At 37.9% G+C, this 14,886-nt stretch overlaps 1 protein-coding gene across 2 annotated transcripts; it reads right to left on the reverse strand.

Moving 5' to 3' along the window:
• Positions 1-10,560: 10,560 nt before the first annotated feature.
• Positions 10,561-14,661, reverse strand: LOC128548685 (uncharacterized). 2 transcript variants are annotated; one of them, XR_008367232.1, is made up of 2 exons: positions 12,518-14,661; positions 10,561-11,908 (listed from the first exon to the last, which is right to left on the reverse strand). XR_008367232.1 is itself a non-coding variant. In XM_053524045.1 (2 exons), the coding sequence occupies exons 1-2, from the start codon at positions 12,642-12,644 to the stop codon at positions 11,448-11,450; spliced, it is 588 nt and encodes a 195-aa protein (XP_053380020.1). In that variant the 5' UTR covers positions 12,645-14,477; the 3' UTR covers positions 10,561-11,447. The 2 variants fall into 2 exon arrangements, 1 of the variants encoding a protein (XP_053380020.1); XM_053524045.1 differs by having other exon boundaries at positions 12,518-14,477.
• Positions 14,662-14,886: the final 225 nt, after the last annotated feature.

Consider the following 14,886-nt stretch of genomic DNA (forward strand, 5'->3'; position numbering starts at 1 on the left):
CGATACAGGGCCCTCTTGTTTAAGATACAAATTTGAAATTTGGATGACATGAACAGTTTTGCATGCCGATCTTAAAACTTACTTTCAGTGACCATCAGTGTGACTACTTCCATGTTTTTTGTGATCGCCCTGCGTTCATCCGTCCACAATTTCTTGTGAAAACGATAGAGACCACATTTTGCAATTGATTTTAATATAACTTGCACACAGCTTGTATTGGCATAATATCTCGATTCCTTTCGAAAACTGGACAAATCCAGTCTTTGGTTCCATAGTTATGGCCCCTTAAAGGGCCAAAATTGGCTATTTTTAGCCCACCATCATCAGATGGTGGGCTATTCAAATCACTCTGCGTCCGTGGTCCGACGTCCGTCCTTCCGTTAACAATTTCTCATTATCGCATCTCCTCAGAAACTACCAGGGGGATTTTGACCAAACTTTGTCAGAATGATGTATTGATACCCTAGTTGTGTCCCACTGAAAATCAGACTGGTTCAACAATTCTTTAGTGAGTTATGGCCCTTTGTTTATTTCTATAATTTACATAGGTTTATATAGGGAAAAACTTGAAAATCTTCTTGTCCAAAACCACAGAGCCTAGGGCTTTGATATTTGGTATGAAGCATCATCTAGTGGTCCTCTACCAAAATGATTCAAATTATTTCCCTGGGGTCTAATATGGCCCCGCCCCGGGGGTCACATGGTATATATAGACTTATATAGGGAAAACTTTGTAAAACCTCTTATTCAAAAACACAGGGCCTAGGGCTTTGATATTTTGTATGCGACATTATCTAGTGGTCTTCTGCTAAGATTGTTCCAATTATTCCCCTAGGGTCAAATATGGCCCCGCCCCGGGGGTCACATTGTTTACATAGACATATATAGGGAAAAACTTTGAAAATCTTCTTGTCCAAACCACAAAGCCTAGGGCTTTGGCATTTGTAATGTAGCATCCTCTAGTGGTTCTCTACCAAGTTTGTTCAAATCATCCCCTAGGGTCTATTATGGCCCCACCCTGGGGGTCACATGGTTCATATAGACTTATATAGGGAAAAGCTTTTAAAATCTTCTTGTCAATAACCTACAACATTCAAATTTAGACCACATGTATGGTTTTGAGTGGCAAGATGAACCTTGACATGAGTTGACCTTGATTTTGACCTAGTGACCTACTTTCACATTTCTGTAGCTACAGTCTTCAAATTTGGACCACATGCATAGTTTTGTGCACTGAAAAAATTTTGACCTTGATATTGACCTAGTGACCTACTTTCATATTTTTGAAGGTACAGGCTTCAAATTTGAACCACATGCATAGTTCTGTGTTCTGAAATAAAATTTGACCTTGATTTTGACCTAGTGACCTTCTTTCACATTTCTCAAGCTACAGCCTTCAAATTTGGACCACATGCATAGTTTTGTGTTCCGAAATGAAATTTGACCTTCATTTTGACCTAGTGATCTACTTCCACATTTCTCAAGCTACAGCCTTCAGATTTGGACCACATGCATAATTTTATGTACCGAAACAAACTTTGACCTTTACATTGACCTAGTGACCTACTTTCACATTTTTGAAGGTACAGGCTTCAAATTTGAACCACATGCATAGTTCTGTGTTCCAAAATAAAATTTGACCTTGCTTTTGACCTAGTTACCTACTTTCACATTTTTCGAGCTACAGCCTTCAAATTTGGACCTCTTGCATAGTTTTGTGTACCGAAATGAACTTTGACCTTAAGGTTGACCTAGTGACTTACTTTCACACTTCTGTAGCTACAGGCTTCAAATTTAGACGTACATGCATAGGATTGTGTACCGAAGCAAACTTTGACCTTGGCTTTGACCTAGTGACCTTCTTTCACATTTTTGAATGTACAGGCTTTAAATTTGGACCACCTGCATAGATTTGAATTCTGAAGTGTAATTTGACCTTGATTTTGACCTAGTGACCTACTTTCACATTTCTCAAGCTACAGCCTTCAAATTTGGACCACTTGCATAGTTTTGTGTACTGAAATAAACTTTGACCTTTAGATTGACCTAGTGACCTACTTTCAAATTTATCAAACTACAGCCTTCAAACTTGATGCACATGCATAGTTTTGTGTACAAAGAACTTTGTCCTTGAAATTGATATAGTGACCTACTTTCACATTTCTCAAGCTAAGCTTTCGAATTTGGACCACATGCACAGTGTTTTGTACGGAAATGAAATTTGACCTTTAGCTAGTCAATAAGTCTTAAAATTTGGAACTCTCAAAAATGGCACATTGGTGGGCGCCAAGATCACTCTGTGATCTCTTGTTGAATTGTGAACTCGATAGAGACCACATTTTGCAATCAAGTTTAATCAGACTTGCACTTAACTTGTATTGGCATAATATCTCGGTTCCTTTCGAAAACTGGCCAGATCCCATTATGGGTTCCAGAGTAATGGCCACTTAATAGGCCAAAAATTGCAATTTTTGGCTTATGAACACGATAGAGACTACATTTTGCAATCGACTTCATCAAACTTTCATACAATTTGTATTAGCATAATACCGCGGTTCCTTTCGAAAACTGGTGAGATCCTATCATTGGTTCCAGAGTTGTGGCCTCTTTTGCAGCCATATAGAGACTTCATTTATGGTTTGATTTGATACAAACTTGCAAAATTTGCTATTTTTGGCTTGTGAACACAATAGAGACCACATTTTGCAAACAACTTTAATCGAATTTGCACACAACTTTTATTGGCATAATATTTCGGTTTCTTTCAAAAACTGACCAGATCCCGTCATGGGTTCCAGAGTTATGGCCCCTTAAAGGGCCAAAATTTGATATTTTGGCTTTTGCGGCCATATAGAGACTTCATTTATGGTTTGGTTTAATACAAACTTGCAAAATATTTTTAACAACAATAAATCTTGGATTCCATGATGAATCTGTAAGATCCAATCGTAGGTTCCTGAGTTAAGGCCCCTATTTGACCCATGAAAGAGCCAAAATTTGTTAATTTTTACCTTGTGAACACGATAGAAGTGACATTTTATATTTGATTTTAACCACACTTACACACAACTTAAGTCACAATAAGATCTCAGTTCCTTTCGAAAACCGGCTAGGTTCCATCATGTGTTCTGGAGTTACTGCCCTTGAAAGGGGCAAAATTTTCTAGTTTGGCCCTTTCAGCCATATAGAGGTTTCATTTATATTTATTTATATTTGATTTGATACAAATTTGCAAAGAATGTTTATCTTGAAGATCTCTAGGCAAAGTTCGAAACTGGGTCATGTAGGGTGAAAATCTAGGTCACTAGGTCAAATGAAAGGCAAAGTTTAACACCCTAGAGGCCACATTTATGACCCTATCTGCATGGAACTTGGTCAGAATGTTTATCTTGATCATACCTAGGCCAGGTTCGAAACTGGGTCATGTGGGTCAAAAACAAGGTCAGCACGCAAATTGAAGAAAAGCTTGTTGACACTGTAGAGGCCACATTTTTATGTCTCTCCCCGCCCCCCATCCAACAACCACCACCACCACTGGGGGAGACATATTCATAGGTGAAAGTTTTCCAGCATATATGAATATGATACTGTTTTGCCCTGTCCGTCCGCCACACTTCATTTCCAATCAATAACTGGAGAACCATTTGACTTGGAACCTTCAAACCCTATAGGATGACAGGGCTTTTGGAGTAGACGACCCCTATTGTTTTTGGGGTCACTCCATCAAAGATCAAGGCCACAGGGACCTGAACATGAAAAACCATTTCTGATCAGTAACTTGAGAACCACTTGACCCAGAATGTTGAAACTTCGTAGTATGATTGGTCTTGCAGGATAGATGACCCCTATTGTTTTTTTAGTCATTCTATTAAAGGTCAAGGTTGCAGCAGACAGAACATGGAAATCCATTTCCAGTCAATAACTTAAGAACCATTTTACCTAAAACCTTCAAATTTCATAGGGTGATGGGACTTACAGAGTAGATGGCCCCTATTGTTTTTGTGGTCACTCCATCAAAGGGCAAGGTCACAGGGGGCTGAATATAAAAAACTTTTCAATCAATAACAAGAATCACTTGACCCAGAATGTTGAAACATAATAGGATGATTGGACATGCAGAGTAGAATGATCCCTACTGATTTTGGGGTCATTCGATCAAAGGTCAAGGTCACAGGGGCCTGCCCATGGAAAACCGTTTGCAGTTCATATCTGAGAACCACTAGGCCCAGAATGTCCAAACTTAGTGGGATGATTGGACATGCCAAGTAGATGATCCCTATTGCAGCCAACCATCATTGGCTCCTGTCCCCTATTGACTTCTTGCCTATACAACTTGCATTGGGAGAGACATGCGCTTTTCTACAAAAGCATCTTCTAGTTGACCCTATCTTCATGGAACTTGGTCAGAATGTTTATCTTGATGATCCATAGGTTAGTTTTGAAACTTGGTCATGTGGGGTCTAAAACTAGGTCACCCACTCAAATCGAAGGAACGCTTGTTAACATTCTAGAGGTCATATTTATGACCCTGTCTTCATGAAAGTTTATCTTAATGATCCCTAGGTCAAGTTTGAATCTGGGTCATGTGGGGTCAAAAACTAGGTCACGTGCTCAAATCACAAAGCTTGTTAACACTAGAGGCCACATTTATGACCCTATCTTCATCTAATTTCGGAATTTCATTTCTTCGCTCAATAACTAGAGAATGCTTAGGCCTGCAGTGGTAAAGTTTCATAGGATGATTGCCTGTTGTCAGTAAATAACCCCTATTGTTTTTTGGGTCCGATCGATAACTGGAGAACGCTTTGGCATACAAGCCTAAGACGTCATAGGATGATTGCCTGTGGTCAAAGGGAAAGCTTGTTAATGTAGATGCCACATTTACGACTCTATCTTCACGAAACTTGGTCATAATGTTTATCTTGATGATTCTGAGGCCAAGTTTAATAGGTGAGCGTTATAGGGTCATCATGACCCTCTTGTTTAAAATACAGCCTTGAAATTTGGATGACATGTACAGTTTTGCTCACCAATCTTAAAACTTACTTTCAGTGACCATCAATATGACCTACTGACCTACTTCCTTGATTTTTTATCATACAACCTTGAAAATTGGATGACATGTACAGTTTTGCTTGCCAATCTCTAAACTGACTTTCAATGACCATCAATGTGACCTACTGACCTATTTTTAGCTCACCTGTCACAAAGTGACAAGGTGAGCTTTTGTGATCGCGTGGTGTCCGTCGTCCGTCCGTCCGTCCGTGCGTGCGTGCGTCCGTAAACTTTTGCTTGTGACCACTCTAGAGGTCACATTTTTCATGGGATCTTTATGAAATTTGGTCAGAATGTTCATCTTGATGATATCTAGGTCAAGTTCGAAACTGGGTCACGTGCCATCAAAAACTAGGTCAGTAGATCTAAAAATAGAAAAACCTTGTGACCTCTCTAGAGGCCATATATTTCAAAAGATCTTCATGAAAATTGGTCAGAATGTTCACCTTGATGATATCTAGGTCAAGTTCGAAACTGGGTCACATGCCTTCAAAAACTAGGTCAGTAGGTCTAAAAATAGAAAAACCTTGTGACCTCTCTAGAGGCCATATATTTCACAAGATCTTCATGAAAATTGGTCAGAATGTTCATCTTGATGATATCTAGGTCGAGTTCGAAACTGGGTCACGTGCCGTCAAAAACTAGGTCAGTAGGTCTAAAAATAGAAAAACCTTGTGACCTCTCTAGAGGCCATATATTTCACAAGATCTTCATGAAAATTGGTCAGAATGTTTACCTTAATGATATCTAGGTCAAGTTCGAAACTGGGTCACGTGCCTTCAAAAACTAGGTCAGTAGGCCTAAAAATAGAAAAACCTTGTGACCTCTCCAGAGGCCATATATTTCAAAAGATCTTCATGAAAATTGGTCAGAACGTTCACCTTGATGATATCTAGGTCAAGTTCGAAACTGGGTCACGTGCCATCTAAAACTAGGTCAGTAGGTCAAATAATAGAAAAACCTTGTGACCTCTCTAAAGCCCGTATTTTTCATGGGAACTGTATGAAAGTTGGTCTGAATGTTCATCTTGATGATATCTAAGTCAGGTTCGAAACTGGGTCACATGCGGTCAAAAACTAGGTCAGTAGGTCTAAAAATAGAAAAACCTTGTGACCTCTCTAGAGGCCATATATTTCATGAGATCTTCATGAAAATTGGTCAGAATGTTCACCTTGATGATATCTAGGTCAAGTTCGAAAGCGGGTCACGTACCATCAAAAACTAGGTCAGTAGGTCAAATAATAGAAAAACCTTGTGACCTCTCCAGAGGCCATATTTTTCATGGGATCTGTATGAAAGTTGGTCTGAATGTTCATCTTGATGATATCTAGGTCAAGTTCAAAAGTGGGTCACGTGCCTTCAAAACTAGGTCAGTAGGTCAAATAATAGAAAAACCTTGTGACCTCTCTAAAGGCCATATTTTTCATGGGATCTGTATGAAAATTGGTCTGAATGTTCATCTTGATGATATCTAGATCAAGTTCGAAACAGGGTCATGTGCGGTCAAAAACTAGGTCAGTAGGTCTAAAAATAGAAAAACCTTGTGACCTTTCTAGAGGCCATACTTGTGAATGGATCTCCATAAAAATTGGTCAGAATGTTCATCTTGATGATATCTAGGTCAAGTTTGAAACTGGGTCACTTGCCATAAAAAAACTAGGTCAGTAGGTCAAATAATAAAAAAAACCTTGCGACCTCTCTAGAGACCATACTTTTCATGGGATCTGTATGAAAGTTGGTCTGAATGTTCATCTTGATGATATCTAGGTCAAGTTTGAAACTGGGTCAACTGCGGTCAAAAACTAGGTCAGTAGGTCTAAAATTATTAAAATCTTTTGACCTCTCTAGAGGCCATATTTTTCAATGGATCTTCATGAAAATTGATCTGAATGTTCACCTTGATGATATCTAGGTCAGTTTCGAAACTGGGTCACCTGCGGTCAAAAACTAGGCCATATTTTTCATGAGATCTTCATGAAAATTAGTGAGAATGTTCACCTTGATGATATCTAGGTAAAGTTCAAAACAGGGTCACGTACCTTCGAAAACTAGGTCAATAGGTCAAATAATAGAAAAACCTTGTGACCTGTCTAGAGACCATATTTTTCAATGGATCTTCATGCAAATTGGCCAGAATTTTTATCTTGATAATATCTAGGTCAGTTTCAAAACTGGGTCACATGAGCTCAAAAACTAGGTCACTATGTCAAATAATAGAAAAAACGACGTCATACTAAAAACTGGGTCATGTGGGAAGAGGTGAGCGATTCAGGACCATCATGGTCCTCTTGTTTGTTTTTAAGGTACAGCAAAAAGATTTGGACCACCTTTAATATACTTTTACAGATTTCAAAAGTAATCTGGCATAATCTTTACTTTGACCTACTCCTAATTTCTTTGACTGTCAAAAGTAATTGTTTAACATTATAATTAGGTAAATGGACAATTTCTCCAACAATTTTGGGGGCCCAGCCCAAAATCTATGGCCATGGGCTACTGGGCCCCTGCTAATTTATATCCCTGTGATTGGACATGCAGAGTAGTAAGGGTCACTCCATCAAAGGTCAGGGTAACAGGGGCCATCTGTGTGTCACACTTCATTTTTGATCAATAGTTGGAGAACCTTCAAACTTCACAGGGTGATAGGGCTTACTGAGTAGATAACCGCTATTAGTTTTGGGGTTACTAGATCAAAGGTCAAGGTCACAAGAACATTGAAAACCGTTTCTGATCAGTAACTCGAGAACCACTTGACCCAGAACGTTGAAACTTCATAGGATGATTGAACAAGTAGAGTAGATGACCCCTATTGATTTTTGAGTCTCTTGATCAAAGGTCGAGGTCATAGGGACCAGAACATACAAAAACGGTTTCCGATCAGTAACTTGAGAACCACTTGACTCAGATTGTTAAAACTTCATTGGATGATTGGACGTGCAGAGTAGTTGACCCATATTGATTTTAGGGTCACTTAATCAAAGGTCAAGGTCACAGGAGTCTGAACATGGAAAAAGTTTTCTTATCAATAACTTGAGAACCACTTGACCCAGAATGTTGAAACTCCATAGGGTGATTGGACATGCCAAGTAGCCTATCCCTATTGGAGACGACCATCAGCGTCTCTGACTTACGCTCCTGTCCCCTATTGACTTCTTGCCTATTACGACTGTGCATTGGGGGAGACAAAAGCATTTTCTAGTTGGTTCAGTTTTCGTACAAGTCCATGTTTTGTCGAAACTATTTGGCACGTGACTTGAACACTTATCTTGATTTCCATCTGAGTACATACAGCCCGCCTGCTTAGCTCAATAGGGAGAGCACGGATCTCGGGGTCGTGAGTTCTAGCCCTAGACGAGGCGTATGTTTTCTGTGACGATTTGATAATATACATTGTGTCTGAAATCATTCGTCCTCCACCTCTGATTCATGTAGGGAAGTTGGCAGTTACTTGCGGAGAACAGGTTTACTGGTACAGAATCCAGGAACACTGGTTATAGGTTAACTGTCCACCGTTACATAACTGAAAAACTGTTGAAAAACGGCGTTAAACCCAAAACAAACAAATAAAATCTGAGTACGTAACTATTTTGGCTGAATTATTGCCCTTTTTGGACTTGAAAATTGCTTCAGTTTTCGTACAAGTCAACGTTTTGTCAAAACTATTTGACATGTGGCTTTGAAACTTTGAACACTTGTGAGTACATAACTCTAACTATCTTGGCTGAATGATGGCCCTTTCTGGACTTGGAAATCAGTCAATTTATTTTCATACCAGTCCATATTTTGCCTTACCCGTTGTTCATATGGCTTTAAAACTTTGACAACTTGTTTACCATCATAGTCTACATATGTAGGGAAGACTACATAACTAGGACAAGGACTTTAGCCCATTTTTTACATAGAAATTAGGTAAGATTCGCATACCATTCCATATTTTGTCTAAACTGTTTGATATATGGCTTTGAAACTTTGAACACTTGCTTACCATTGTGGTCACACATTGCTATATAGTGCCAGACTTATCCAGATCCACAAATACAGGTACAATTATCTCTTTCTTCTTTCTGGTAATATTTTGACCCCATACTTCCATCAGTTCTTCGAATAGTCGAGGCCGCTCTCGTTCCCTTATACATTTAATTAAGATAGCATTGCAATGTTTCTTAGATGTTTGTATGAAATATAGGTCAAGATAAGATTTGGGTTACCTTAGGCTATGTTTTAAACTGGGTCACTAGGTCAAATAAAAGACCGACATATATAAAGTCCATATTTTTTACCTGATGTTCACGAGACTTGGTCTGGCGAGCGATCACGGGCCATCATGACCCTCATGTTAAAGTTTTGGCAAGCGATAATACTGTCAGATGATCCACTTGATACAACTTGTTCATGGTCAGTCTCTGATTTGTGGGCAAGAAATCCTTTATTTGTAAAGAACAGGTTAGTACTGACAATGAAGCTAGAAACACTGGCTCTATATATCATTATATAACAGGACTACATATACCGGTCGAAAAAGATGCAAACCCATGAGATTTGTTTTGCACCATTTTCAACGGCATTTCAGATCTTTTATAATAATGGCAAACGTTCAGTGATGAAACACTATAGCCATGCGGAGGCGGGGGGGGGGGGGGGAGTAAAAAGAGTGAAAGAACCACCAGATTTTACGAGCTACTCAATCCACCTAGTACTCACTGGCAGTTGGTGATAAAAAATTGTGCAATACCAAAAGAGAACCTCGAGTCCCTATCTGGATAAAAAATGCACATACATACTATGTTTTGCAGAAAGGAAGATAATAGTTGTGAAACGGTTGGCAGTTAACCTGAATTCTGTACCGTAATTAATTTCTCTGAGTAACTTCCAACTTCACATGATCCTTTCAGGAGTAACGATTCACTTCACAGACCGTTACACTTTGTTAAAAATTGCGTTAAGATTTCCACAAGTAGGAGGCTTCTTACTGGATTTTATACAAATGTAGATTACTATAAGACGTCAGTGCACATGCAACTTTTGTCAGGATCTTTTCAGTAACCAGAGTTTGCCCTTTGTTTTACAATCAATAAATTCCTATATAGCTTAATAAGCCATTAATGGATCTTCATGAAATTTAACACGAATATAGATCACTACAGGGCAGTGGAGCATACACGTCTATCGTCTGGATATCTTCAGTTACTCCAGAGTTATTGCCCTTTATTGTTTTAAAGTTCATAAACTCCCACAAAAAGTAACCCATTGATGGATATTCATGAAAATTAATACAAATATAGATCACTATAGGACAGAATTCTTCCTTAATTTGATAGAAGATAGTATCTAACAAATAACGTATCTTTCAAAATACAATTCCCTCATTAGCGAAAACAACCTACTCGGCAGGGGATATAAATTGTTTGAGAGTGTGATATATAATCAAAGGCATACGCCGTTAGGAGTTTGTTAAGTTTCAGTTCAGCATTAATAAAATGAAATGAATAGGAGAAAACATTTTCAAAAATTTTAATGTTCGACGTAGGTGGTATCATCATTTTATAGGTGATGGTTACAAGTGAGGTAGTATCTTATGGCTGGCATACATGTGGAACAGTAATCTGAATGCTCCATTACTAATAAATGATAAAAGAGTAAGTATAAATTATCAGACAAAAATATAGATTGATTAAACTATTAAATTCGTGAGTATTGTAAGGAACGTTAGTGAGGTAAGTACAAAACATACAATCGTGTAATTTTAGCAGTTTGCTCCTGAAAAATTAAAATTCGCCGAGGCACTAGCATCAGACCAGAAATAAAGTGGCCCTACCCCTATGTAAAGTATGACAGACATGGTCATGAACGGGAAAAATACTAGCCCATTTCAACCTAAACATGCAGTTCGGCAAATTAGCAGTATAATTATAAATATTAAACAAATGGTAATTTAATGGCTTGCACCAGTCACTTATTCTCAGTGTTTCTTATGGCAGAGGCACTCCTCGTATTTTAAGATTGTTTTTTCGAATGTTCTGATTGAGATGAATGTTCATGATATTTCTATCTGGTATAAGACCCAGTATGAAAAGGCACGCAATACCAAACCGAAACCTCACAGCAGTGTATGCATTGATATGTAAACAATAGACATTCACAAAGTAAAACAATTAGACAAAAGTTACAAAACAAATAAACTGAAGAAACACTGCAGGGAACCGCCTAGGGACGGACAATTGATAAAACTACCACTTGAGAATGAACTAGTTGTTAGTGCGCTCACAATTAAGCTTTACAATGTTCTTAGATTACAACATGGTGTTAAGAAAAGATTTCTACTCAAGGTGATCCCTCGCACAAGTAATCGTAACAAAAGGCACGGTCTGGAATCAAATTCCATTCTTTTTGTCTCAACTTTCGTCCATTTTCTCTAACTCGAACTTCTTTATCTCCAAAGTTTTGCCTAACTGTCTTCCAAGACCTTGTAGAATATTTTGAATGGGCGTGAAAACGGTAGTAAGGTCAGACATCACCCCTATCGCCAATCCGATACAATGAAGTTTATTTTCCTTATCAACAAGAAAAACAGCGGAACCAGAATCACCAGCTTGAAAGAATGTGCTTGAAGCGTAAGAGTCAATCTGAAGCTGATTTTTAAGGGTATGTCCATATGGTCTTCCATTCAACTGCACTGAACCTGTATACATATCCTCTTTAACTGCCATTGAAGACAGATGAAGAGTTCCTTTGCGGGGCCCTGTCTCCTTTCCAAACTTAATCACCCTGTCCGTCGCTCGGTCATGGACTGTCAAAGGTCTTGCATCTAGTGTGCTTCCATCATTGTAAGTTGGGAAATTTTGGTAGGAAAATCCTGAAGAGTATATCAAGCAAATTACTAGAAATGTATTTTTCTGTTAATAAAAACGCTCAAAAGGCTGTTTTCTAATGACATTACATCCTTCCATATAATATTGACTTAGATACAAAAGCTTCAACAAAATTTAATATAAAACGGAAGGAGCACAACTTAGTACAAGTATGGAATCTGGATATGTTAGGTCAGCTGATAATGCTAAGTACGCGTTTGGAGTTTAAAAAGCGTTCAGTCAGGAAGAAACATAGTAACCAGCTAACATGGTAAATGGAACCAGCTTACATAGATAAACTTTCACTGGAATTTCGTTATTAAAGAGAGAATCATTTAATAAAATGCAAGTCAGGGTTTTGGACCTTTACTGAATGTAGTAATTTTATGATTAAATTTTAAAACCATTATGCCCAGTTTTTTTCAGAAACCTGCTTATGTGCAAAACTTTGATCTTTCTAAGTTAAAAAAAGGCATAGTTTTGACGACAAAATTTTGCACTAATTGCGAGCGTCTTCAGTACTTTAGACGTCTGAAAATATGTATGCTTCGAACATGTGTATTAATATCAGACAGACGTTTTTGTACTACCTATTTTTGTCAATGAATACTGACCTGCGAAGTACAGATCGTCTTTCGTCACGTTAACATAGTTTCCTCGTCTGGGAACTCGCGCATCGTCGATCCTTACCAACACAGCATCAACAGTTTCACTGAGAGCAGATCGATTACTTCTCCGCATCTTCGTTCAGGAGTGTTGTTTCCTTGCTGACCTGCCACTCCGGCTGCTACTGGATTATGGATTGCAGATGCTTGTGACGGAATAATGTCACCATCTGCAGGTTGTACAAGTTTTGTCCCAATGACTTGTTGGTCTGGTTTTGATAAAGGTTGAAACAGATGTCTGTTAAGAAACATGTTTCGCTTGTCCCTTTCACATCTACGAAGGGTCCACATGTTGCGCTAAAAGGTTCGTTTTCTGGACCTATGCTGCAACCCATCGCCATCTCCTTGTTCCAAAGTTTTGCAAATCCTGTCATGACCTTTCCATTGTTGCATGGTATGAAATAACCTTCCCTAACATTTGTGAGAAATGCAATGTCTTCGCTGGGATGTTTTAGATAAGTAGGAAAAGACCGTTCTCCATATGGAATGAAAGATTTGCATCGGCAATATAAAACTACACAAGGACTTGCTTCAATACTGTTTTCCTCACTAATATGAACTAAACTGACTTTAATAGCTTCTAAATTACTATGTTGCTCCATTAGCTTATCTGCATGGTAAGACACGGTTTCGTTTAATGCGAAAAGCTGTTTAGAAAAAGTTTCATTTAACATTTCGTCCATGCTCTCAACAGAGTTTTCAGCACGCACAGATGATTTTGATGAAGGAAAATATGGTCTTACTTCGACTGGAAAGTTTCTGAACAATTGTTGAGATTTACAAGTCGTATGCATTTCACGAGTCAGAACAACTATAATGACATCATCATCTTTACTCTTTGATGCATACGCTTCTGCATTATTTGGATCAGAAATGACAAGTTGGTGACATATTTGGTTAAATATGATTTCTTTTCCAATCGAGTTACAGCGCTGATTTTCAATGCTGAAGTCTTCTTTATTGAAGTTTACTGAATTGTCAAAATATGGCATGAATATCTTCAACACTACATCATGTGTTCGGGTAAACAACTTGAACTTTCTGATTTTATCTTCAGATAATGTAATATTAATCTGTTCTCGGCCAATAATAATGTCTGAAAACACCACCGTTCTCAAATTTATACAACTTGGAAAACAAAGCATGCAGTTTTAAACTAATAATTCATTGAGATAATACCCTTTTTTGAATACAACCTTTTCTGCAGGATGAAGAAACAGTATGGAACTATCACAGTTTATCAGCTCCAAGTTTCTCACATAGATTTGTCCAGATTTAGTTTGTTTTTTAAAATTATGTAGATCAGTTTCAGTTGTAATTAAAGAGTTTGGAGAACGAATGTCTTGGAAAATTATGTCGAATAATTTAGTCCCAAGTTTACATTGAAACGACTTTAAGAAGAGAGCAGTGTTAATTTCTTTGCTTAAGTTTGTCATCACATAATCGTATTCATTAGGCATAGAACGCCGTGTTATTCCTTTTCTTCTTGTTACAGTAAGTGTGGTTACTTCCCCACATTGAGCTAATAACTCGGAACATGATACCTTATCTATGCCACATATACGTTTTGTCATTACCTATGAATCATGTACAAATAATAATACTTTGTATGTTCCCATGATTTGTCGATGTAGTTCATGAGGAGAACGAATGTTACCTTTATTCAAATCTAAAATCACAAGACACTCTCTGTTAAGTAAGGCCGACACTGGTCTATCCATATTTAGACTCTTAAGATAACTAGAAATTCTTTTTGAAATAAATTCATTCAAATCATAAATAACTTCGTGTTGTCTAACTCTAATGTAGAATGCCAGATTAAATTTTGCTATCGCTGATGTTGATTCTAAATTGACCATGTATTGGTGCTTTTTCTTTCTGTACCTGATAATGTCGCCCCAGATGTTCAGTACACGACTTTGCTTCGTATTGGCACCAGATACAATCGTGCAAACGCTTTTTAAAATGTCCTTAGTTGTTGACTGAAGGGTATGTTAGAATATGAGGTCAAAAATGTCTGTAAGCAGTCTGTGTGGTTTCCATGGTTTATACATACCTCTACATTCATAATCTGACAGAAGTTTTTCAACCAGACCTGTAAAAGTTTTCTATTATGTCGTCAATAGTGTGTTGTATAGGTGGCCGAGTTTGTAAATGTGGTTTTTCCTGTTGAACTTGATTAATGAATAATGTCTCAAGTAATGGCAATTCCAACAACTAGCCTGCTGGAACAGCGCAGGATTTATAATCTGGTTAGCGCAAAATATATTATACTTATTACATACAGATCTATTTATAACAAAAAAAAATAACGATTT

The sequence above is a fragment of the Mercenaria mercenaria genome, chromosome 2 (assembly GCF_021730395.1).
Source record: "Mercenaria mercenaria strain notata chromosome 2, MADL_Memer_1, whole genome shotgun sequence".
Classification (NCBI taxonomy): Eukaryota; Metazoa; Mollusca; class Bivalvia; order Venerida; family Veneridae; genus Mercenaria; species Mercenaria mercenaria.

Bases quoted from the DNA above. Each gene is read 5' to 3' on its own strand.
- LOC128548685 (XM_053524045.1), bottom strand. From the start codon at position 12,644: ATGCGGAGAAGTAATCGATCTGCTCTCAGTGAAACTGTTGATGCTGTG. The intron at 11,909-12,517 runs GTCAGTATTCAT...TATACTCTTCAG, and splicing joins AGACGATCTGTACTTCGCAG to GATTTTCCTACCAAAATTTC.